We start from the raw sequence: 24,315 nt of genomic DNA on the forward strand, positions 1-24,315 counted from the left end.
CTATTTTGTTCCTGTGTTTACCTAAATACACGACCTGTCAAACAAAATGTACACACTGTGATTAATGTGTCATCTTCATATTCAGTATCAGAACCAGTAATGGCCCAATTATAGGTGATGTCAGTAAGGTTATACCGTAAAACCTCGAAAAGAAGCCCATGGGCTTAAACCTCGAAAGGAAGCCCATCTCGAAAAGAAGCCCCCCCCCCCACCCTCTACAGTTTGCAAAAGTAATCTCGAAATGAAGCCCCATGGGCTTCTTTTCAAGATAGTATGAGCTTCTTTTCCAGATAGACTATTATACTGTATTAAGAATGTAGGTTTATTAACTGAACGTCAAAGGAACAGAAATAAACAGTACAAACACGTGATTAAGAGTTACTGTAGTAGGATAATTTAATGCCAGATACTTGTGATGCAGACTGATGATAATAATTAATATGTATGATCGTGTTTATCATACATTTATGACGATGATAACGAAATTATTGTATTTGACGGTGAATCATAGGCCTGCTTTTTATATTGTTTTTTAATTGGTAAAGTAAACATAATTTCATGGTTGAAAAAATGTCTCAAAAGTCATATTATTGTTTGTAGTAGAAATCCACAAAATGTACAGCATTCATTTCGAAAAGAAGCCCTCCTCTACAGTTTGCAAAAGTACTCTCGAAAAGAAGCCCATCTCGAAAAGAAGCCCACCCAAGAGCACTAAAAAAAGAAGAAGCCCATGGGCTTCTTTTCGATGTTTTACGGTATGATAATTATTAAAATGTCAATAGTAATATTTTCACAAGAACAAGAGAAGAAAAAATCAATACAGCAATCAATCTTTCTTATATAATTTGCATTGATTTATTTATTATCACATAGTTATTGTGATTTTGTGTATATGAAATAAAAAAAAAACTATCACTGCTTAAATGCGAGTAGAAAGGTAAATAGGAAAAGAGTTTGATTACTTTTACCACTTTTTATATCGCGGCCTAAAATCTGGTTCAGAGACCAAGTCTCATTCCAACGCAATGAAGTTATTACTAGGCCTACGACTCTGGCACCAATTCAATCACGGCTCATAGTTTGCGGTTAACGTTAACGAAACATCTCTAATTGTTAGGAATACTGTATTATGTTAAAGAGGCGTTTATAGCCTCTCTACCCGAACACGAATTTTATAGAATAATGAGTAGGCCTACGTTTTAAATCAAATTTTATCGTCTTTTTATTGCCACTTTGTTATTTATTTTATATATTTAAATTACTTTATTTGGTTTTTTTTAATGTAAAATAATGAATGCAAATATGGTTTTAAAAACATCAAAATAAATCATTTTATGTATATACAGCAAATGTTTTTTATTACAACTGTAACATATAAACGAGAGGAAAAAATATGCTTAAAAAATAATATGTATAACAGAGTATGATAACAAAAGTGAGACCAACCCACACAAGACAAAAAAAGAGGCGTTATACTATAGTTTAGTAAATATTGATGCAGATCAATAGACTTTGACTGGTCATAATGTTCAGTAGGCCTACTGTTTGTATGAAAAATCGCACTAATCAGTTTTCACATTGATAAATGACGGGTAATGATGATAAATGACTGTAGGCGGATTTTGTATAAAATAAACATATATGGGTTAAAAAAAATATAACAAATAAAAAACAATTCTAGATAATCGGTGTGTCAAGTATCATTGAAGGAAATAATGACCCATGTTAGTAGGCCTATATCATATCATTATTTGATTAGGCTAGGCCTACTTCAATCTGTACTGAATGAAAAAAGACATTTCGATTTCTGTTTACCAACCAGTTTTTAATTACGTAAACCAGCGTTGCGCAAACTTTTTATATCGCGGCCTAAAATCTGGTTCCGGAGGCCAATCCGCAGCCCAACCTAATGAGGCTATTACTAGGAATAAATGTAGGCCTAATAATGACCCATAAGAAATAATGTTTGTGATATAAGTAGTGATTTGATAACACTTAATAATATATATTTTCTATACAAACACAAAAGCTATTACCCACCTGGAATATTGCTATTGTCGGCGGTTTATCGAGATTATTTCGACGATTTCTAATAACATTTAACTATACTTTTGTTAAAAGTGACACTATGTTCAAGACATTTTGCAAAACCGTTGAAGGCTATGTTATCCTGGCCCTATTTAAAAACGGTATTGTTCATTTTCTATATGCCTTTTTGACGCTCCATTTTTACTGTATAATTATGTTGATATCAATTTTTCTCCGCGCTGCGTTAAACCATGGTTTAATTATATTTTATCATTAAATCATCGGTAAAACAAAGAACAATTTCTTTTCCACGCTTACTCTATTCCCAACACCTTCTCCTGAAATTGACTCCTTCCTCTAATTAGCATAACATGGCTCCTCCACGTTGTGTTGTATAACGTGATAATGTCGCATCTCTTGTTCATCCTCATCAGTATTCAACCCATATTCCATGTAAGTCTGTGAAATATGATGAAACAAAAAAAGCTGTTATATAATATCTCTATCTTTTTTTCATGAGTAATGTTGATATTATACATGTATTGTTTTCATGCCAATAACCTTAAGCTCTGTCTACTATATCAAACTAGTTCGACAACAAAAAAAGTGTAATGTACCCAAATATGGTATTGATATGAAGTCATCATGTCCATATATGGGCACATAACATGTTTTTGGTCACATAAAGTTTGATAGTGTAGACAGAGCTTTATGATTGTTTTGCCCTTAAGTTATAAAACCCACGTCTACCTTTCCAACCAACATTAACAATAATAATAGTTATTTTCATGTGTTGTATTTCGATTTATTTATGGATAAAACAATTAGGATTACAATAATTTGGTATCGGTGAATATATATTAAGTAATGAAAAATGCAGTGCACTTTGGATTAGTTATGAACAAGTTTAAAAGTTGTTATGTTATCTGGTGGTACTGTACTTTACTTTGACCATGGTTCATGACACAAATTTGCGCTGATAACACATAGTTCCGACGTAATTATTTTACCAAATATACTCACTACATTAAAACATATTTGTGACAAAAAAAATATGATGCTAGCAGCCTAAGTATGCATGTTTACCTATGTTTTGCATAACTATAACGTCTTATAAACATGAATCGTTCAACTTTGTAATAATCCAAGCTGAATATCATTATCCTATACAAATCGTACCCAGTGCGTGAAAATAGAACGCATACTTCTACCTTTAAAAAAGTGTTTACAAATGTTTATTGTTGGACGACCTATCCTCACAATCTAGGCATATAAATATGCCTAAATTGTGAGGAAATGTCGTCATACCTAGACAATTTCAGTAAATCGCGCGTTCTTGACCTTACTCAATGGTTTAGAAAGTGGTATTGAAATAACTATCAAAATGGAATACAATTATTTTGGTTTTTTGTGTTGTTTTTGTATAGAAAAAAAGTTTCTCCTTAGTAGTGCTTGAATCACCGTCTGGCACACACAAAAGTGTCCTCATTTCCTTCTAGAGCTGTCCCCTTATAGGGGTTAGCCATCAGTGTTAAAACATATTTCGCCTTGTTTTGCAGGAATAAGTGACAATTCCATTTATTTGATCCAGAAAGAAAAACAAATATAACATTAAAAGCAAACAATATAGGATCAGGGAGACTTTTATTAAGTCCATGAAGAAGGGACCGTTGGTACGGATGACAAAGAAATAAAGACATTTATTTGCTAATATTATACGTTAGTATATTTTTAATTGGGTTCTCCTGTAGACATATTTACGTTCAATTTAGGCGTGACGACAGCCGCCTGAATGAAAGCCACCCAGAAATTAAATAATATATACTTTTGTAGACAGTGATATTGAAATGTTGACCTTTCCATAATAGTGTCCGAAAGGATGGTTAAATAGAGCGAAATATGTGGCGTATTTATATAAGATTTGTAAATTGATCACAAAATCATAGGATTAATACACAGTACTTACTTCTTGTTTGTTATCGTCCATGTTTTGTATAAGTGGTGAGCTTTTCTATATTAAACAAAATGTAAACGAATTTTTTTTATATTCTAGATGTTTTTTTCAAAGAGAGGTTATTTTAGGGAATACAATCATGAATGATATCCAGTATGATAATTACTGTAATGTATTCATGCGGTTTGGATAAAACAAAAGTAATCAACAAATAATAATATTAATAACATAAACTGTATATAAATATGTAATAACCAACCTTTGTAGCTGTTTTGCAACAATTGATACCAAAGCATAGTCCTATCAATAGACCAACGACCAAGCCAATAACAAATGTTCCTATCATTAGACGACTGCAGATGTTAATGAGGGATGGTGGTTTCTCTAAGAGAAAAATAAATGAACAAAATGAAGTGTCAATAATGGACATTGTTTCAAACGGTGCCATGGGGAGTCATGGTTTTTATAGGCCTATCATTTTTTTTATAGCTATATGAACTTGACTTAAGGGTAATGAAAAAATGAAATCGTACCGGAGATGGTTACGTTTACAAAATCTGTTGTAGATCCAATGCTATTGGTAACATTCACTGTTATCATATATTCTGTCTGTTCATTAACATCTGGTGCGGTGAATGTCAATGTGGATTTGCCATCTTCATATTCAATATCAGAATCATTAATGGCCCAATTATAGGTGACGTCAGTAGGATTGTATGATAACATTAACATTTCAATAGTAACATTTTCACCAGAAACAGCGCTTATGTAACCAAGTGAATAAAAGCTAGGTTTATCTAAGAAACAAAAAAACAATTAACAGTTAGAAATCGTCCTTTATATAATTGGCATTTGCATTGTGTTACGACGTAACCTGCAGTGATCCCTTATTGTACGCACGCGCACCAGAGATCATCTTTCAGTAATTTATTATTCACGAAGCGGATCTCCGAAGAGATACTTTTTTTTATATATAAACATCACAAGCACAATACATTCTAAACCGCTCGGTGATATATTGAAATTTAATGAATTAATTTGAAACGATAATTAATTATGAGGAAATCTGTGAGAATGAGAAAAAAAGTTCCTCTAACCGAGATTCGAACCCGGAAACTTCTGATTGGTATGCAAATGTCCTAACCATTAGACCACTAGGGCTTTCATGGTATTGTTGATTTGATTAGATAGCGACTCTTTAACATTCTTGGCGCGGTTGTACGACGGAACAGCAGTGGCCCTCAATTGTACGCACGCGCACCAGAGATCAAATTGATACGCCCTCATTTTTACAGTATTTTGTTCATGAAGCGGGATCTCCGAGTGTAAGAAGGCAAACATGCCGATGTCTACACTTACAGTAATCTAGTTGTATCACATCACTTTCCCTTTTTCCAACAGTATTACTAGCTATACATGTGTAGTTTCCACTGTCATCTTCTGTCACGCTATTTCTTGTGTATGTTAGCATTGTAGTGTCATTTGCTATGATGGTCCCATTATGGTAAAGCTCTAATTGAGGAACAGGGTTACCATTTCCAGAACATGTCATTGTAAAAGATGGATCAGTAGACGAAGTGATATCATTTATAACGTCATCAATATCTGTAATGTAACATAGATGTGTGGTCTTAGATATCAAAATAGACACATTAATAATAGTCATTAGGCCTAATCTCAATTCAATTTTGCAATTTTCCTATATTTTAGCTGAATACAAGGGAGTAGGCTTGTTTAAACGTGGGACCAAAGATACCCCACCCTGAAATCGCGGTCCAACGGGACCGTCTGGGATTTAGATTTTAATACGACGGACACGCCCACGACGAAGTTTCATCAATTAAACAATGGAACGGCTGGTCACTCCCTATGTAGACTACCACATGGCGTAAATCACTGCATTTAGACTTCATGTAATTACGATACTTTATGTGTGAAACATTGTTACAAATAATCCAATTATTCCAGTCACGTACAAGATCTCAACAGTAAATTGTTCAATTAAAAATTATGTACAAATTATTTTGTTTTACATTTATTAATTAACACTACGTGAATTATACAATAATTATTTTAATTAAAATTTTATATCTAGCATCATTGCTTTATTACGCCACATTCAGTTTATTTTCTAATATAAAAATAATTAGGTTTAGGCCTATTTAACTAAAGTATTCCGTTTAATGATGTTTGAAATATCTAATAGGTTGTTATTATGGATTGGCTTCTAATAGTGGTTATCTTTTTCATCAAAGTTATGCGACAAATAACAAAATTATACAGAACTGTATTTCAAATTAAGTTCCGCGTTATGTACTGTAATTAACTTTGATTGATATTGTCTAATAAATTGCTATTTTGCGTGCATTTGCTATCGTAGCTTATTAATTAGGCCTATAGATAGGCGGAACAAGTCAATTCTTGGAAAAATTGCAGCAACTTCTATCATAAATGTTATCGCTATTTTGTTCCTGTGTTTACCTAAATACACGACCTGTCAAACAAAATGTACACACTGTGATTAATGTGTCATCTTCATATTCAGTATCAGAACCATTAATGGCCCAATTATAGGTGATGTCAGTAAGGTTATATGATAATTATTAAAATGTCAATAGTAATATTTTCACAAGAACAAGCGGTTATTCGCCAGGTTTATCTAAGGAAAAATCAATACAGCAATCAATCTTTCTTATATAATTTGCATTGATTTTTTATTATTACATAGTTATTGTGATTTTGTGTATATGAAAAAAAAAAAAAACTATCACTGCTTAAATGCGAGTAGAAAGGTAGATAGGAAAAGAGTTTGATTACTTTTACCACATCAAATTTATTTCATAATAGAGGTCAAAATAGTTACCAAAGTAGAGAGAGAAAGAAGGCATGCACATGCCGATGTCTACACTTACAGTAATCTAGTTGTATCACACCACTTTCCCTTTTTCCAACAGTATTACTAGCTATACATGTGTAGTTTCCACTGTCATCTTCTGTCACGTTATCTCTTGTATATGTTAGCATTGTAGTGTCACTTGCTATGATGGTCCCATTATAGTAAAGCTCTAATTGAGGAACAGGGTTACCATTTCCAGAACATGTCATTGTAAAAGATGGATCAGTAGATGAAGTGATGTTATTTATAACGTCATCAATATCTATAATGCATAATTTTTGGGTTTAGATTAGGCCTAGGCATTATGTATATTTTTAATTAACTAGGCATCCATAGGCCTATATAATACGCGGCAGTACCGATTACTACACCGCAGCTATGATTTCACCGGATAGGACATGATTAAATTGTTGTAAAAGGCTGAATGTCACCGGATACTTTAAAGATTTTTTTTAGAATCTTAAGTCAATCTTGCAATATGCCTTATATTTTAACTTACATAATCTTACTTAAGTGAGCCTTTTATCAATACAAGGGGGTAGGCTTGTTTGAACATGGAGCCGAAGACATCGCGCTGCGACGAAAAGCAGAACATAATGTGATGCAAGATGCAATTTGTGAAGGGCCCCGCATTCCGCTGGGTGTGTAAATTCTTTTCAAAGCACACAATTTAAAATAATGTTTTGTTTCCAGTTCTAATTAATTGAAAATAACTGCCAACAAAATGATCGGAAATTATATGTTATCGGTTCCTATACAAATCCGCATCCATTACAAACTTATTTTTGAGCCGCACAACAACGAGTTTTGCGCATCCATGAAAATATAATTAAAACTATTGAATTTTTAAGAAGTTTAATTGTAAAACTAGGCCTAATCATATTCAACAAATACCCCGTACTACATTTTGCAATAAATAAAATAGACATGCCAATTAGCTTTGCAAATCTGCAAATTTAAGCACAGACAATTCCAGAATATTATTAAATTAAAATCCTCTATTCTGAGACTAAACATATTATTTACTTGCCCGGGAATGTCAACAATGAAACACTTACTTCAAAGAGGATTTAAGGTCACTTACAGTACGTCATTATTATGGATTGGCTCTCCTAATTATTATTATTATATATAATATATTATTAATTAAACAATTAATATATGTTTTGTTTCCAGTTAGTTCAATTAATTATAAATAACTTCCAACAAAATTATCGGAAATGATACTTTATCGGTTTATTAATTACATTAATAATATATTATTATATAGTGGTTTTCTTTTTAATCTAAGCTACGCGATAAAAATCCAAATTAAGTTCCGCAACATGTACTATAATTACTTTGATTGCTATTGTCTCATAAATTGCTATTTTCGTGCATTTACTACCGTATAGATAGGCGAAACAAGTTAATTCTTGGAAAAAAAACTTCTCATAAAAGTTACCGTTATTTTGTTCGTGTGTTTGACAGGTAGGCCTAATTATAATATATGTCAAACAAAATATATATTATACACCACGATTTTTTTACACCACGGGTTTTTTTCATCTTCGTATTCAGAATCATTAATGGTCCAATTTATAGATGACGTCAGTAGGATTATATGATAACATTAAAGTGTCAATAGTAACAATTTTCACCAGAAAGGCGCTTATGTGAAGTAAATAAAAGCAAGCTTTATCTAAGAAAAATCAATATGTTAACAGCAATCAAGCAAAAAATTTCCATTTATTTATCTATTATTAATGCCGATGTCTACACTTACAGTAATACAGTTGTATCACAGCACTTTCCTTTTTTCCAACAGTATTACTAGCTATACATGTGTAGTTTCCACTGTCATCTTCTGTCACGCTATTTATGGTGTATGTTAGCATTGTAGTGTCACTTGCTATGGTATTCCCATTATGGTAAAGCTTTAACTGAGGAACAGGGTTACCATTTCCAGAACATGTCATTGTAAAAGAGGGATCAGTAGATGAAGTAATATCATTTATAACATCAATATCTGTAAGATAACATACATGTGTGGTTTTAGGCTATATAGATAGCGAAATAGGCACATTATAACTTGAAGGCACTCCGAGAGTTCATACCTCCTACTGTAAAATTAACCTACATAAAAGTTTCCCCGAAAAAAAAAATATATATACATATATATAAATCCAAAGGAAAATTATTGATAAAAGTATCAGTGGCTGGATCTCAATAGAGATACAAAAAAAAAGCGAAAAGCTAAATCAAAACAGCCAGAAAAGTTAACAGAGCTCGGGCAACAATAGCCCTTCATCAGTGCAAGTGATCATGATGATATATACTAATAATCATAATAAAAAAATGGATGGGTCAAACTGGGCTCAAATAATATTTTAGCTTTACGGTGAGAAAATCCATCGGTACGCGCCTCTAATAAGGTCCAAGTATAATTATGCCTTATTTTCAATCGAGGGCTCATGTAGGAAATTAAAATTTGATGGAAATTAAACCTTCATGTGCCTGGTATTGTCACTCTAAATTCAAAGCGGATTCAAGACAGTGCTGGCTCACCGGTAAATATGAAGAAGTTGCAAGTATTACAATAATGATATGGCTGATCGACCACGCCCTTAATGTAGGCTACAACATGATGTAATTTGAATGACTTGCATTTAGGCATCATGTTATTACGATTCTTAACTATCCACCACCAATTTTCCAATTGCAGACACGTTTACATACCTAAACAAAACGTCACTTCTATACCAATAAAGTTGTATATCAATTATTTTTGTTTACATTTATTATTTAAGACTACGCGAATTATACCAGAATTATTTGAAATAAAATTATATAATAGCATCATTGTTTTATTATTCCACATTAAGTTCATTTTCTAAATGTATAAACAATTATGTTTTATTGATTAAACTATACGGAACTGTATGTCAAATTAAGTTCCGCAATATGTACCGTGGTTAACTTTGATTGCTATTGTCTAATAAATTGCTATTTTGCGTGCATTTACTACCGTATAGATAAGCGAAACAAGTTAATTCTTGGAAAATAGCTGCAACTTTTTCGTTCGTGTGTTTGGTAATACTGTCAAAACAAAATCTGTACACTGCGATTAATGTGCGTTTGTCATCTTCGTTTTAATATTCATTAACGGCCCAATTGAAGTGACGTCAGTAGGATTAAATACGATAACATGCATTAAAATGTCCATTTTCACCAGAAACAGCGCTTATGTAACCAAAGCTCTGTCTTCACTATAAAACTTTATGTGCAAAAAATGTGATGTGCCTATATATGGACATGATGTCATATCACTACTATATTTGGGCATATCACCAACATAATTTGGGCACACCACATTTTTTTTTGTTTTGTCAAACTAGTTAAATCGTGTTTATAATTTGCATTTATTTATTTATTCTAATGTTGTGTATATGAAAAATAATCGCTGCCTTAATGCGAATAGAAAGGTAAATAGGACAAGAGTTTGATTGCTTTTACCAAAACCAAATTTAGTTTTAATAGGGGCAACAAGGGCAAAATAGTTACTAAAATAAAGAGCGTAAGAAGGCATGTCTACACTTACAGTAATCTAGTTGTATCACATCACTTTCCTTTTTTCCAACAGTACTACTAGCTATACATGTGTAGTTTCCACTGTCATCTTTTCTCACCCTATGTCTTGTATATGTTAGCATTGTAGTGTCACTTGCTATGATGGTCCCATTATGGTAAAGCTTTAATTGAGGAACAGGGTTACCATTTCCAGAACATGACATTGTAAAAGATGGAGCAGTAGACGAAGTGATATAATTTGTAACGTCATCAATATCTGTAAGATAACAGAAATGTGTATTTTTAAAAGGTTCTAGGCTGGTTTTTCCCCGGACATTTTCTCCCGGTATTTGTCAAAATGTCTGGAGAGGGGAAGACGGTCCGAGGGAAAAATGTCACGCGGGTAAAATGTCTAGGGGGAAATACGTGAGGGTTGTCAGGCCGGTGAGATGGGGGATGTCCAGGAAGCAACCAGCCTGCTCCCATGATGAAGATCATGTTAGTGTTACCAATCCATCAAACCAAAATATCGTTAATTGTTTGGTTGTATAATTATTACTATTATTGTTTTTATTATTATGATCATAACAATTACCTTGGTACAAGATCCTATTGAGTATTAATATTTATGGATTAAGGTATACTGTTAGGGGGCATCATGGAGGCGTATTTAAAAAAAATTGTATTAGGCCTAAACTGGATCCGATGTTACGATAGTTTAATTTACGAATTCCTTTTAGTATATTACCCGGTGAATTATACATAATATTCAACGTTCATGAACACAGTTCGTTTTAGTTTTGATTATTAAGCGTTTTCGTATCAGGCATAACTACAGATGCAACGTGTGTTATAATATTGAAAGTAAGTAAGATTTGCTTTTTTTTTCAGTTCAAAGAGAAGCTAGTACTATTTTAAGTTTTAAAAACAATAGCATGATATATACTTACAATTGACATTAAGTTTTCCAAAATGTTCACCAACTTCGAACGATGAATCAACAATTATACATTGGTAATATCCGTCATCAGCCAAAACTGCTTTTGTAATTGTAAGATTAGCAACATCGGTATGTGTGATAGCAGCTGTATATCTACCATTTGGGTTAGATGCACGAGAATTAACAAGAATGTTTAACGCAACCCCTGTTGAAGTGCTATTCCACCATTGAACACTAGCAACAGTTCTTGTATCATCAGCGAGTGTGTAATTGCAGTTGATGACGGCATCTTCACCTAATGTAATATAAGCATCTTGCACATTGACTATTGGAAGTGTTTGACTATTTGTAAATGAAATAAGAAACAAAAAAACAAATTTTATCTGAATTCGACGCATTGTACAAACGCATCCGCGAAGATTTGTTATCGTTGTGACACGCAAAGACATATGTTAGGCCTGATGATATGCACCAAAACTTCATTGGTCAGACTTGCGCATGCGTGTAATGTGTACGTTATTACGTTGCGTCCTGAATTCGAACAGACTCGATCACTGTAAATGAAAGCAAAGCTTGTAATGAATAGGCTTCTCACTGTATAAAGTATTGTTGCTGTAATTGGCTAAATCGCTGTCGGATGTATTATTGAAAACAAAGGTATAAATAAAAAATAAATAAATCTGATATAATCAGTTAGTCATCAGTTGCTGCTGCTTTTGTTGATACCGCTTTTGTTGTGGAAGCTGATGCTGCTTTTGTTGTTGAGGCTGCTGTTGCTGTTGTTTCTGTTAATGATGTTGTTGCTGTTGTTGTTACTCATGATGCTGTTGTTGCGGTTGCTGTTGTTTTCTGTGGATGCTGTTGTTATTGCTGCTGATGATGTTGATGCTGTTGCTGCTGTTGTTGCTGGTGTTGTTGTTGCTGATGTTGTTGCTGCTGGTGTTGTTGTTGCTGATGTTGTTTCTGCTGGTGTTGTTGCTGCTGGTGTTGTTGTTGCTGTTATTGTTGCTGATGCTGTTGCTAATGATGCTGTTGCTGATGCGGCTGTTGCTGCTACTGCTGTTGCTGTTATTGTTGCTGTTAATGTTAATGCCGTTTTTTATGTTGTTGGTGATTCTGTTGTTGCTGCATCTAATGTTTTGGATGCTGCTGTTGCTACTGTTGTTGTGATTGTTAATGTTGATGGCGTTGTTGTTGCTGATGCTGTTGTTGCTGCTACTGCTGTTGCTGTTATTGTTGCTGCTACTGTTAATGTTAATGCCGTTTTTGATGTTGTTGGTGATTCTGTTGTTGCTGCATCTAATGTTTTGGATGCTGCTGTTGCTACTGTTGTTGTGATTGTTGCTGCTGAGATTCTGTTGCTGCTGGTGTTAGGTCGCGTCGTCGTCTTCGTTATTATTAATATTATTGTTATTGTCTTCTTTTTTAGATTGAATCTTAAAAATGACTACCTGTAGATACATTCTGAAATCCATTGTTTTTATTGCATCATTTTATGGTAATTTTTAACATTTATTTTGTATCAATATTCTAAGGGATTGGTCAAGTCAACATTTAAGATGATGACTTGAGATGTCGGCTGAAAAGCCACCTTTAGTGGGTCAGTATATTGATAATATTTTTAAAACATTTTTTTAAAACTGTATTTGATTTCAGTTATACACAGCCAAATCGATAGTCTAACGCTGCCGATTGATGTACCCGATACTTATGTTACACAAGGTGAAGACGCCGTTATGAACTGTCATTACAAACTCACTGGTACAAGATATGTTCGGGCTGTTAAATGGTACAACAGCACTCAAAATGGAGTGGTGATAAACCTTTTAGTTGATAATGTTAAGTCAAACCCAAATGGTAGATATACAGTTGATATCAAAGAAACTGATTTATTAGTTACTCTCACCATTGCAAACACGGATTTGCCTGATGACGGATATTATCTATGTAGCATTGTTGATTCTGCCTTTGAACATGGTGACAATGTTGGAAAACTGATTGTTTCTGGTAAGTTATATTATTAACTTAAATGTTGATTTATTAATTCATTTAATAATCAAACTGACTGGACACGTAGAACCAAAAGATAGATAACTGTTGCCAAGCTTCTATCTTATAACACTACGCGCCCAGTAAATCCATGGACGCCATTCGGGCGGACAGGTTATTATTGTGATTTAAATGTATTATGGTTTAAATTTGGCGGTCCGCCTCGAAGTTAAACATCTTGAGGATTTATGCATGGAAAAGGGAAGAAATTATGTAAACAAATTAAAATAAAAGTTTCTTTGGGATCTGGACACTTTCCAATTAATTCTGTGTGTTTACATTAAAAGGCTTGATTAGACAACTTCGTTCTTTGACCGAAACATCGTACGATATTGCCTTGACAACGACTTTATTCCGGTTCAAATTTGTCCGCCGGAATGGCGTCCATGGATTAAAAACGCCTCACCCAGTTACCTATCTTGCGCCGCCTAGCGGCGCTATACAATCTTTAGTAGAACAGTTATAAACTGCGCGCACTATAAAATTATATTGATTTTTGAACGCGGATTTGTTAACAACATCGCGTGGCAATAATTCACAAATTGCACGCTCAGCTGTCTGAAACCATTTGGAGAATTTTTGCCACATTTTTCATTGACGTTATTTTCAAACATTTGGTTCTTGACGCACGTGTAAAGGGCCTTTCACACCTGTTCCGGCACGGTTCGGGTCCGGCGAATCGAACGCCAATGTTTCGTTTTCACGATTCGCCGGACCGGAACCGTGCCGGAACAGGTGTGAAAGGCCCTTAACTAATGTTTTTCGTAATACTTGCGCTCGCGCAGATTGATTTGTTTAAAAAATGAGTGGAGGTTGCGTTTTTAAGTTAACATTTACCTCCTGATGCGAAATTTTCGTAATTAAAATCATTAGATACCGGTACCACTTTACCGTAAATACCAGTCGCCAGGTGATGCGTAATTAACAAAAGTGCAAAAACACAATTCACAGCACGTACTAAGATTAGGCCGGCAACACAATATGAAAACCATATTTTGAAGACGTATTTAGGGATGTGCATATGAACAGAACAATTGCGAGATTTACGATTTCGCCGCACGCGCTTGTCGTGCAGCAGCCGCCACCGTACGTAAAATGCTCTGACGTCATGTCAGCATAGCAAATCTACCTGATGAGTTGTCACTGTTGTTAACTAGACTTGCCCCAAGTCTGTATTTATTGTCTTTTTTTAATTTATTTGTTTTTATTTCGACCGCGATTTTTGTCCAAACTCAAGTAATACACGTATGAAACGCCATATGTGCAAAAATATTTATATTTTTACTAATATTAAGACAAAACTCCGTCTGGAGCCCAGACTATGTTGTTAACATACAAGTGATAAGTAGGTACCCGTCATTGCAATTGCTACTTTGACCTGTATGTAGGCTTACATTTGCCAAAGTCTGTTATTTGCAAGCGAGTTGATAAATGACAAACGACAGTTCGATTAATCCATTTTCTGAATGGTCAAATTGCTTGCGTTGCGCTTGTGTCTTTCTTGTGCGAACCAAGCTTATTAAGTAGTAAAATCAAAAACACTGTGGTAAAAACATGTTTGAAACATCTCTGATTAATTTGTGGCTGTGCGTTCTCGCCGCTACAAGCGAACAATACTTAACTTATAAGCCTTTTATTGTGACTGTAATGTGCGTTCTCGCCGCTACTTAGCGAACAGTTATCTCGGATCAGCCATGGCATTAATTAATTTGTTTTTAGTTAATACACAGCCTACATCGGTGACAGTCGTGGTTCCTGATCCAGTCAAAATTGGTGAAGAGGCAACGATAGCGTGTACTTATAAAATTAAGTCAGGAGATTCACTCCATCAACTGACTTGGACAAAAGCTGATATGGATGGTAATGTGGTAGGAGACGTTATAGTGTCCAACACAGGACAGAAAAGTAATGGTCGATACAGCCTATCCAGTAACAATTCTCTTATAATAACCGATATTGAAGTAAATGATGCAAGCTACTATCGGTGTAAAATTATCACGGAAAATCAAACTTCTGCCAATGACTATGCTTCACTTACAGTACTATGTGAGTATAACCATATTATACTACCCTTGTCTAAAAAAAATCTGTTTTTCATCAAATAGACCATAGAAAAAATGAATGTAAATAATAAAATAACAATTACTGTTTATTAATTTCATTGGTGTGGTGTTGCTATTACAGATCTTGAAGAACCCAAACTGATTCCAACAGAATTGTCTCTTAAATCAAATACAACAGGAACGTTTACATGCATTGAGCTTAAAGGTTTACCAACCCCGATTACTATCACATGGATCAAAGATAACGTCATACTGGATGTTTCTAATACTGAAAAGTATCCTTATTCTGAAACAACACTGGCGATTGAGAATGTTAATAAGACAGATGAAGGAGAGTATCAGTGTAGAGCAGAAAATGCTGCTTATAGTGGAAAGGAAGGAAAGAAAAGTAATACTGCCACACTCATATTGAATTGTAAGTATACAAGGCATCTGTTTTTGTAATCAGTGTTGTTCTCGATGGCAACAGCATACACAGTAAACTCAAAACCATTATCATCATGCCATTTAACATATTTAATACATTCTGTGTCTGCGACACGATAATTTTGTAGAGCCTCAAATCGTAACATCTATTTCAGGAAGAAATTATGAACTAGAAGGCACTCAGAGACCGCAAACCTCCGCCTAGGCATATGCAAATTTAATGACGTGTTCCTATACGGCTATGAAACTATCCTTAAAATCTAATGAAAATCGGGCAATAACTTTTGAGTAATACTGCTAACTCACAAATATGAAAAAAAAAACATACACACACGCGATCGGCCACATAACCTCTCGCCATTCTGGCGGAGGTAATAACTAACAAACATAATAGAGATGGTATGCACAATTTGAACTTGCTTATGATCGATTATGATTATTTGATGCTATAGTATTTTATTTTGATGTACAATGTATTCATCTTTAACTAGATATTATTGTTTATGATACAGTTTTATAGGAATACAAGCTTTATAGAGGTGTCGATTCACACCTCTTTTTACCACCTGACATACTGATCGGTGTAACGCATGTTTATTTCTTGAAGTCCGTGACACATTGACTGTTTTGTTCTTTTTTATTAGTTGATAAAGATTATTTAGTAATTTGACAAGCGACCATTTATTTGAACTCCGTCTCTTGTCATTTGTCAACTTGCATTTCGTTTACGTCATTTCTATGGGAATCAAGCTTAAAGCTCGGTTCCCATAAGAGAGAGACGCAGCGCAAAATGACGGATGATGCATCGATTGTTATTGGTAAAATCACTAACGTTGCACTTAACACCCTTGGTTCATGGAAACCAAGCATTAGGTTTTTATAACACACTATACCTACTGAACTGAATTTTTTTTTCGTTTTCCATCAAAACAACTCCAGCGCTTCCTTGTTTAATTGGTTGTTGTAGGCCTACTCCAATTATCCTTTGAAAGAAAGTATTATCGATATAATATCTGTATAAATCTCTCAAGCAGAAATCATAAAGACATGAAGTCCTTTTAGGGTAAATTAAAAAAAGAATACAAAGTATAATAATAATAAATAATATTATGGTCAAAAAATATTGTTTTCAAAAATAAATTCCTACCTACTTAATCTATTTTATGGGCTACTTACATCAACGTAACATTTATTAGGCCTTCATACGCTATAATATTGATATTTTGGAGTTATATATATCTACGTGACCTGGAGAGCAATTGATCGTGATCGCTTTCTGCCATGTTGCATTGCCTTTCTATGCTCCGGTTACATTTTTGCTTTAGAAGATTTGCATCTTTCCATGCCTAAAACGGTTCTAGGACACCTACCCCCTAGACAGTTACCCCCCGGATGTTTACCACCCGGACAACTACCCCCTTAGGACAACTACCCCCCGGACAACTACTCCCCGGACAACTACCCCCTTAGGATAACAACCCCCCGGACAACTACCCCCTTAGGATAACTACCCCCCGGTCAACTACCTATTATACACTGTTGCAGAGTCAGGTTGTTCCTAGGGGGTAATTGTCCGGGGGGTAGTTGTCCAGGGGGTAGTTGTCCTAAGGGGGTTGTTGTCCTAAGGGGGTAGTTGTCCGGGGGGTATTTGTCCGGGGGATAGTTGTCCTAAAGGGGTAGTTGTCCTAAGGGGGTAGTTGTCCAGGTGGTGGTTGTCCGGGGGGTAGTTTTCCGGGGGGTAAATGTCCAGGGGGTGAATATCCGGATACGGCCTAAAACATCCCAAGACGTTATATTACATATGTCATGTTTTACTTCATATTATAGCTGATGATTCTTCTTGTGATCCATCATCAGAATGGCCAACTGGTGCAATAGGTGAGTCCACCACTACGAGGAACACATGGGTTTGATAAGCACTAATTAGGTATTATTTGATTATAAGAACCCAATAAGAAGCCTGCAATATTTGATGATCAGAAACTTTTCTGTAACTGAATATCATGAGAAACACATATTGTTAAAATTAAAAAAAAATCCTTTATGTGCGTGGGACAATGTATATGTTTTAAAATAAGTGGCTACTTTTGTTTTCTTTTTTTGGGCATGGAGCTGAAAAAGAGGACCCAGGTTTAAAAAACATCCTTGTTTGAGTCCAGCTTTATTCCCCTTTGACTGGCTGTGTCCTCGCACTTTCCTAAATTTCCATAAGATTATTTGTTTATAAAATAATATACATTAGTTGTTTTATGATCTTGTCTTATTATACAGTTACTGTGGCGATATTAAGCTTTTTGACTTGTGTAGGAATTGCAGCTGTTATATTACACCTTCGGTAAGTTTATGCTAATGATTTTATGGCCTAGTAATCTTAAAATACATATATTTACATTACTATTTAATCTCCAAATTACTGTAGTTATTCTGGATAATAATATTCATTATTGATTGAATTTTTGGCAATAATGGTTATTTTATTGTCACTCATTTCAGTCAATTCCAATGCTAAGAATTTTTTTTTTAAAATACCAACAAAAATCATTGACATGGAATTATAACATCATTGCTGAATTGTCAACAAAATTACCATCTATTCTTGTAGAAAAAAATGCAGCTGTTAGGCATATGCAAGAAAACAAAGCTCCAACACTGATGATGAAGATGAGGCAATAACATATCCAGCTCATTAAACTATTTAACAAAATCTTTGAAACCAGAAGAAATGAAGAGAAGCAATGATATACTTTAATCCACAAAAACATGACAAAACTGACATCAACCATTACCGACCAAACGAATATTATCAGATGTAGGGGCCTACACAAGTAATTTACAAAAGTAATCAAAAACAAAAGCAGAGACCGACTAGAACTTAGAAGTAAATAAGCCAAGATATAAGGCTTCATACAGTAGGACCATCTTATACAGTTTGTCTATCAACTAAAATAAAAATGAAATGAATATCACCAAATCTTTGATTTAGAGATTATCAGAGAGAATTTGACTCAATAAAACAGGCATTACCATAATTAGAGGGAATTATTATACCTCAACAAATATCGATCGCTCAAAGAGAAGTTAAGGAAGATTAGTAAGACAAGGAGACACTTAAGATCTTCACTGCATTGGAAGAGGTGTTTAATCAAAGAGCTAATCTAAAAAATAGAGGAAATATCACTTATAAAAAGACAAAATAAACAATTAATTTAACCAAAACCACATTGACTTCCAGCCTATTTTTTGCTTTGAATTACAGTTTTTTGGGTATGCACTATATCATTTGTTTTTATCCAATTTTTGGTGAAATAGTGAATAACTATTATGTGACATTAAAATTGCAGATTCAACAAAAATGTTTGTAAAAATTACTTTAATTATATCTTTAATAGCATGTGATATTATTATCAAATATTTCAAATGTAGTTTTGAAACTTTCCTATTACAAACAATTGCCATAATTCTGATAACATTACAATACACCCACTTATTTTCGAATGTAGCTAAAAACTTTCCAGTACAATTGCGGCATTTTGATGTGTGTAGATGCATGCAGTAGCATTGGAAAAGCGAGAGAGGGGGGGGGGGGGGAAGGGTGGTTGGGGTGGATGGAGAGACACATATTGTTTACATGTTTGTCTACACTATCAATCTAGTTTAACAAAAAAGGTGTGATGTGCCCAAATATGGTAGTGATATGATGTCATTGTGTCCATATATGGGAACATCACATTTTTTTGTCACATAAAGTTTTATAGTGTAGACAGAGTTTAACATTTGTGTAACATGTAAAAAAATATGTGTCTCTCCATCCACTCAAACCACCTCCCCTCTCTCGCTCCCTTTTTATAGATTATTAGTTGCTAAATATATGCAAAACGATATTTCCAATTGAATTCTGACAAAATGTTTTGTTAGAACAAATATAAATGTATGTATTCTGAACAATTAGACACCAAACTGAACTTTTTAGGACAAATAGTTACCGAGATATCGACATATTCAAACATTAGAGGTCAAGGGTCAAAAAAGCTTAATTTATGGTAATTTTTTGAAAAAAGTTTCTATTAGACTCAATATTAGATTTATTTTCTTAACATTTTGAGCCCATTCTCAAATCTCTGAGATAGCGCGTTATTGAGATATTAGGCAATCAAGGTCAAACTGAAAAATAAAGCCTTTGCGGCCATTTTTGTACAATTTTTTTCATTGTAGCAAATATAAATATATATCTTCCAAGCATTTTAACAAAAAAATTAATGTAAAATGTCCATGCGTTGTTAAGATATGGCGATTTTTAGTTATATCGCCATATCCCCTTAGGGACTGGACTATAAGGCCTAGTAGGACTTGAAAGTTGGCTCAATAGTGTCCAGATGGAAGAGGAAGAGGAGAAGATGAGATTCAAGATTCAAGAAATTTTATTTGTCCATAAAAATAGAAATTCACTTTGCTTGGTAGATTAAAACAACAATATTGCAACAATTTAAAACGTGCAGTATTATAACAGATTAAAAATACTAGATAAAAAGTTAAAAATACTGTTAAAAATGTAAAACTATTTAAAAATTGCATTATCGTCTTACATTAGAATTAAAAATATAAATACTATTTACAACGAAGGATTTTCTAGTTCTACAAAGATTTGCTCTTGGAGGTCGTAGCCTAATACCTGATCTATTTAAGTTATAACAGTAATGTAACGGATGAGTGGGGTCTTCCATAATATTGTTTACTTTTTTAAAAATACTCTTTGCATAGATAAATGAACAAGGCGTTAGATCAGCTTTAATAATACGTTGTGCAATTTTACGTGGTCTCTCAAAATTTTTCTTATCGAGCGAGTCCTAGACTCGGCTACCCCGAGTAAAAATAGGTGAACAGACGAACAATTAACATAATTTGTTTTGCTGTAGCGTACGTTGACACACAGTGGGCCTACACCGTACGTAACCGTCGGTAAACTTCGCCTGGAAAGTACAGTAACACTACGGGTGTGTAGAAAGCGACGACCTCGAATTGGACGACTCCAACGACCCGGGCGACCTCGAATTGGACGACCTAGAATTGGACGACCCATAACACGAAACCGACGACCCTTATAGCCTAGCCTAGCCTAGGCCCAAGTGTGGTATAACATCCCGAAGCCGAACATAGCCAAAGATCTTTAAACCATACCTTATATAATACTCGCAAGCAAACAATTGATTGAAAAAATACAGAAATATCGCCATTTGATACTGAATGTGTCGATACGAACAAACGAACAGATATGGAACGCCAAGAGTGCATCATTAAAACTGCATTCGACTCGATTAGCACACGAAATATCATAAACATGGCAAACCAGGTCAAAACGGCCCCTTTTTCAGCGGCGGCGTTGGCGTTCCATATCTGTTCGTTTGTTCGTGTCGACACATTCAGTATCAAATGGCGATATTTCTGTATTTTTTCAATCAATTGTTTGCTTGCGATTATTATATAAGGTATGGTTTAAAGATCTTTGGCTATGTTCGGCTTCGGGATGTTATACCACACTTAGGCCTAGGCTAGGCTAGGCTGTAGGGGTCGTCGGTTTCGTGTTATGGGTCGTCCAATTCTAGGTCGTCCAATTCGAGGTCGCCCGGGTCGTTGGGGTCGTCCAATTCGAGGTCGTCGCTTTCTACACACCCGTAACACTACACAGTACACATTTTGGTCCCTGGATGGAACATGATATCACGCGTCTGGACCCAACGTTGAACGATTCGTAGAAAGGGACACCGCCAGGCAAGTGCGTACCTATTTTAGTAGTTATATCAAAGAACTTATAACACAAGAATCTCCTCTTCTTCAATTTGCATTCAAAACACAGTATCGGAAGTACAGGGTTAAAAGGTCAAACTGGGCGACGCCATTTCACAGCATGGAGCAGCGCCCCCTCCAAACTAGGAAGTCAATTACTCCACCCCCCATAGAGTATTAGCAGATCCCCTCTATGATTTTGACTTTCTAATTTGATGCGGGCGCTCTACTCCTCAGTCAATTACTCGACCCCCCTAGAGTATTAGCAGATCCCCTCTATGATTTTGACTTTCTAATTTGATGCGGGCGCCCTACTCCATGGCTCACAATGGCGCCACCCATAGCTCTATTCTATCCCACAATGCCTTTCGAAATTGTTACGCGCTTCGGACGAACAGGAGATTCTTGTGTTATAAGTTCTTTGGTTATATCACTGGCAATAATGAATGCATATAAAGTGCATAATAACCCTCTGACGTACTCACTGTCAATGGAACGTCGCGGTTTTCTAGGCGCTGAAGCTACGAAGTGAACGCGAACGATTTTTACTGTATATTATATTCCCCCCGACAAGGCTCCCCGACGAGGGGGGCTAGAGCTAGATTGTGAGTTAAATTTATTCTGTTGAGTACAATATCTAATGATATTTAAACCTAGGCCTACTAGCCTATGTTAAAATTATGATTAAATGAACAAGTAGGCCTAACGTGATTTTCACTAAAAAATGCGTTAAGATAGATGGACTCCACAGAGTTATTAATAGGATAAAATGTTAAATTTCATTAACATTTATTTGTTTTACCCATTCCTGTCACCAACTTTGGTGCTTAGTGCACATAATTATTATTGTTTTGTATTCACTTGATCTTGAAAATGGTTCTATGATGGTACCGAAACGTCGATCTCTATTTTTGTCATTAAATTTTATATTGAAATTATATAGTAAACGTCTTTTAATTCGTAATTAGAAACAATTTAAATATAGGAATATTATTAAACTATCCTAAACACCAACACGCCCGGTCACGCTATCGTAGCGCCCGGTTGATAAAGCGAACTGTTTAATACGGCAGTTTTTACTAAATAAATTGCATAAAACGAACAATTAAATATCCAAACAGCATTTAACATGATGTTGGCATGTAGTTGATAACATTTTTTATCATGAAAATACTACCGGTGGTCCAGCCTTTGATTAGTGAAACCGTCACAAAAAGTTGTATACATACCAGATACATCCTCACTTATGGCGGCGCCCTACCACATAGACAATATTACTGTTACAGGGAAAATCGCGGATTACTCATTCTTGTGATATATATTCTTTGCTACAGTATACACATTTTGGTCCCTGGATGGAACATGATATCACGCGTCTGGACCCAACGTTGAACGATACCGCCAGACAAGTGCGTACCTAGCTATTGTTTAGTAGTTAGATCGCTGGCAATAATAAATGAATACATATAAAGTGCATAATAGCCCTCTGACGTACTCGCGGTCAATGGAACGTCGCGGTTTTCTAGGCGCTGAAGCTACGAAGTGAACGCGAACACTTTTTACTGTACTTCTATTCCCCGACAAAAAGTACCCGTGTTCCCAGACGGGGGGCTAGGCTCCCCGACGAGGGGGCCTCAAATGACTCGGGATACATGTTTTCTATAGCCAGTATAGGGCCGTTTAGTAATTCTCAAACTCACGCCTTTGTCATGCACCTCGAAAGTATGCAAATTAGTACAAGTTTATGAAATATGCCAGACAGACATTTTAGTCGCATTATATGCAAATATTGAGAAATAGGGTCGAGGGTCAATGTCATACTTCCGATAATTTTTTACGTAAAATGTTTCATTAGAGCGAATATAATGTACATTCTGAATAAGGTTTTGAAAAACCCAACTATCTAGCATTAATGGTTTTCGAGATATGGGAAGACTGTAATTTCCCCCCCATTATTTGCACGTTTCATATCATTTGTACTACTAATTTACATACTTTCGAGGTGTGTGACACACAGGTGTGATTTTGGGAATTAAAAAGCAGTCTTATGCTGGCTGTTAGAAGCCTGTATCTGAGTCATTTGAGGCCAAAACAAAATCTCTACATACATTTTAGTCGAATTATGTATGCAAACATTGAGGAATGGAGTCGAGGGTCAAATATTGTACTTCCGGTCATTTTTTCATCAATATAAATACATCAACTGGCTCTGACTAGTAGTTTTTTTAGATACGGTAACCCTGTAATTTTACCCTAATTTGCATATTTAAGCTAATTTGCACATCATCGGGATGAGTGACAGAGGTGTGATGCTCAAATGGTGATCTCCTCATCATATATGACCATTTAAAAAAGAAAAATCTCTGTTTGCAATTTGCTTCACTTTGGGCAGATTTTTTAGATAGATTGCTTAGCCCACTGTTCGGACTTCTTATATGATTTAATGAAAAACTGTTGGAATAAGGAACCACAGTCAAGGCCTACATTTGAATTCCTTCATCATTACCTGGAAGATTACTTGGTTGCAACAGAACCAGATTATATAGAAATAGAATAAACTAGTATTTTATGGTAAATAAACATTGTTTGGTGTTAAGGATGTCTGGGTGTACCCGTCATTTTGTACCCG

General features: G+C 34.9%; 1 protein-coding gene and 1 pseudogene across 2 annotated transcripts; one reads left to right on the forward strand and one right to left on the reverse strand.

Moving 5' to 3' along the window:
* Window positions 1-1,753: 1,753 nt before the first annotated feature.
* On the reverse strand, window positions 1,754-12,842 carry LOC144854605 (neural cell adhesion molecule 1-like; annotated as a pseudogene). The gene is made up of 11 exons (XR_013614637.1): window positions 12,829-12,842; window positions 12,239-12,612; window positions 11,378-11,709; window positions 10,459-10,704; window positions 8,644-8,886; window positions 6,895-7,140; window positions 5,342-5,587; window positions 4,516-4,779; window positions 4,242-4,366; window positions 3,995-4,039; window positions 1,754-2,487 (listed from the first exon to the last, which is right to left on the reverse strand). The product of XR_013614637.1 is annotated as a neural cell adhesion molecule 1-like (transcript).
* A 97-nt stretch (window positions 12,843-12,939) lies between these two features.
* Window positions 12,940-18,917, forward strand: LOC144854606 (neural cell adhesion molecule 1-like). Its single transcript, XM_078712542.1, has 7 exons — window positions 12,940-12,967; window positions 13,024-13,374; window positions 15,136-15,462; window positions 15,601-15,894; window positions 17,733-17,783; window positions 18,177-18,240; window positions 18,508-18,917. The coding sequence occupies exons 1-7, from the start codon at window positions 12,940-12,942 to the stop codon at window positions 18,524-18,526; spliced, it is 1,134 nt and encodes a 377-aa protein (XP_078568668.1). The 3' UTR covers window positions 18,527-18,917.
* The last annotated feature ends 5,398 nt before the right edge of the window (window positions 18,918-24,315 follow it).

This window comes from Antedon bifida, chromosome 10 (genome assembly GCF_963402885.1).
Source record: "Antedon bifida chromosome 10, ecAntBifi1.1, whole genome shotgun sequence".
NCBI classification, from domain to species: Eukaryota; Metazoa; Echinodermata; class Crinoidea; order Comatulida; family Antedonidae; genus Antedon; species Antedon bifida.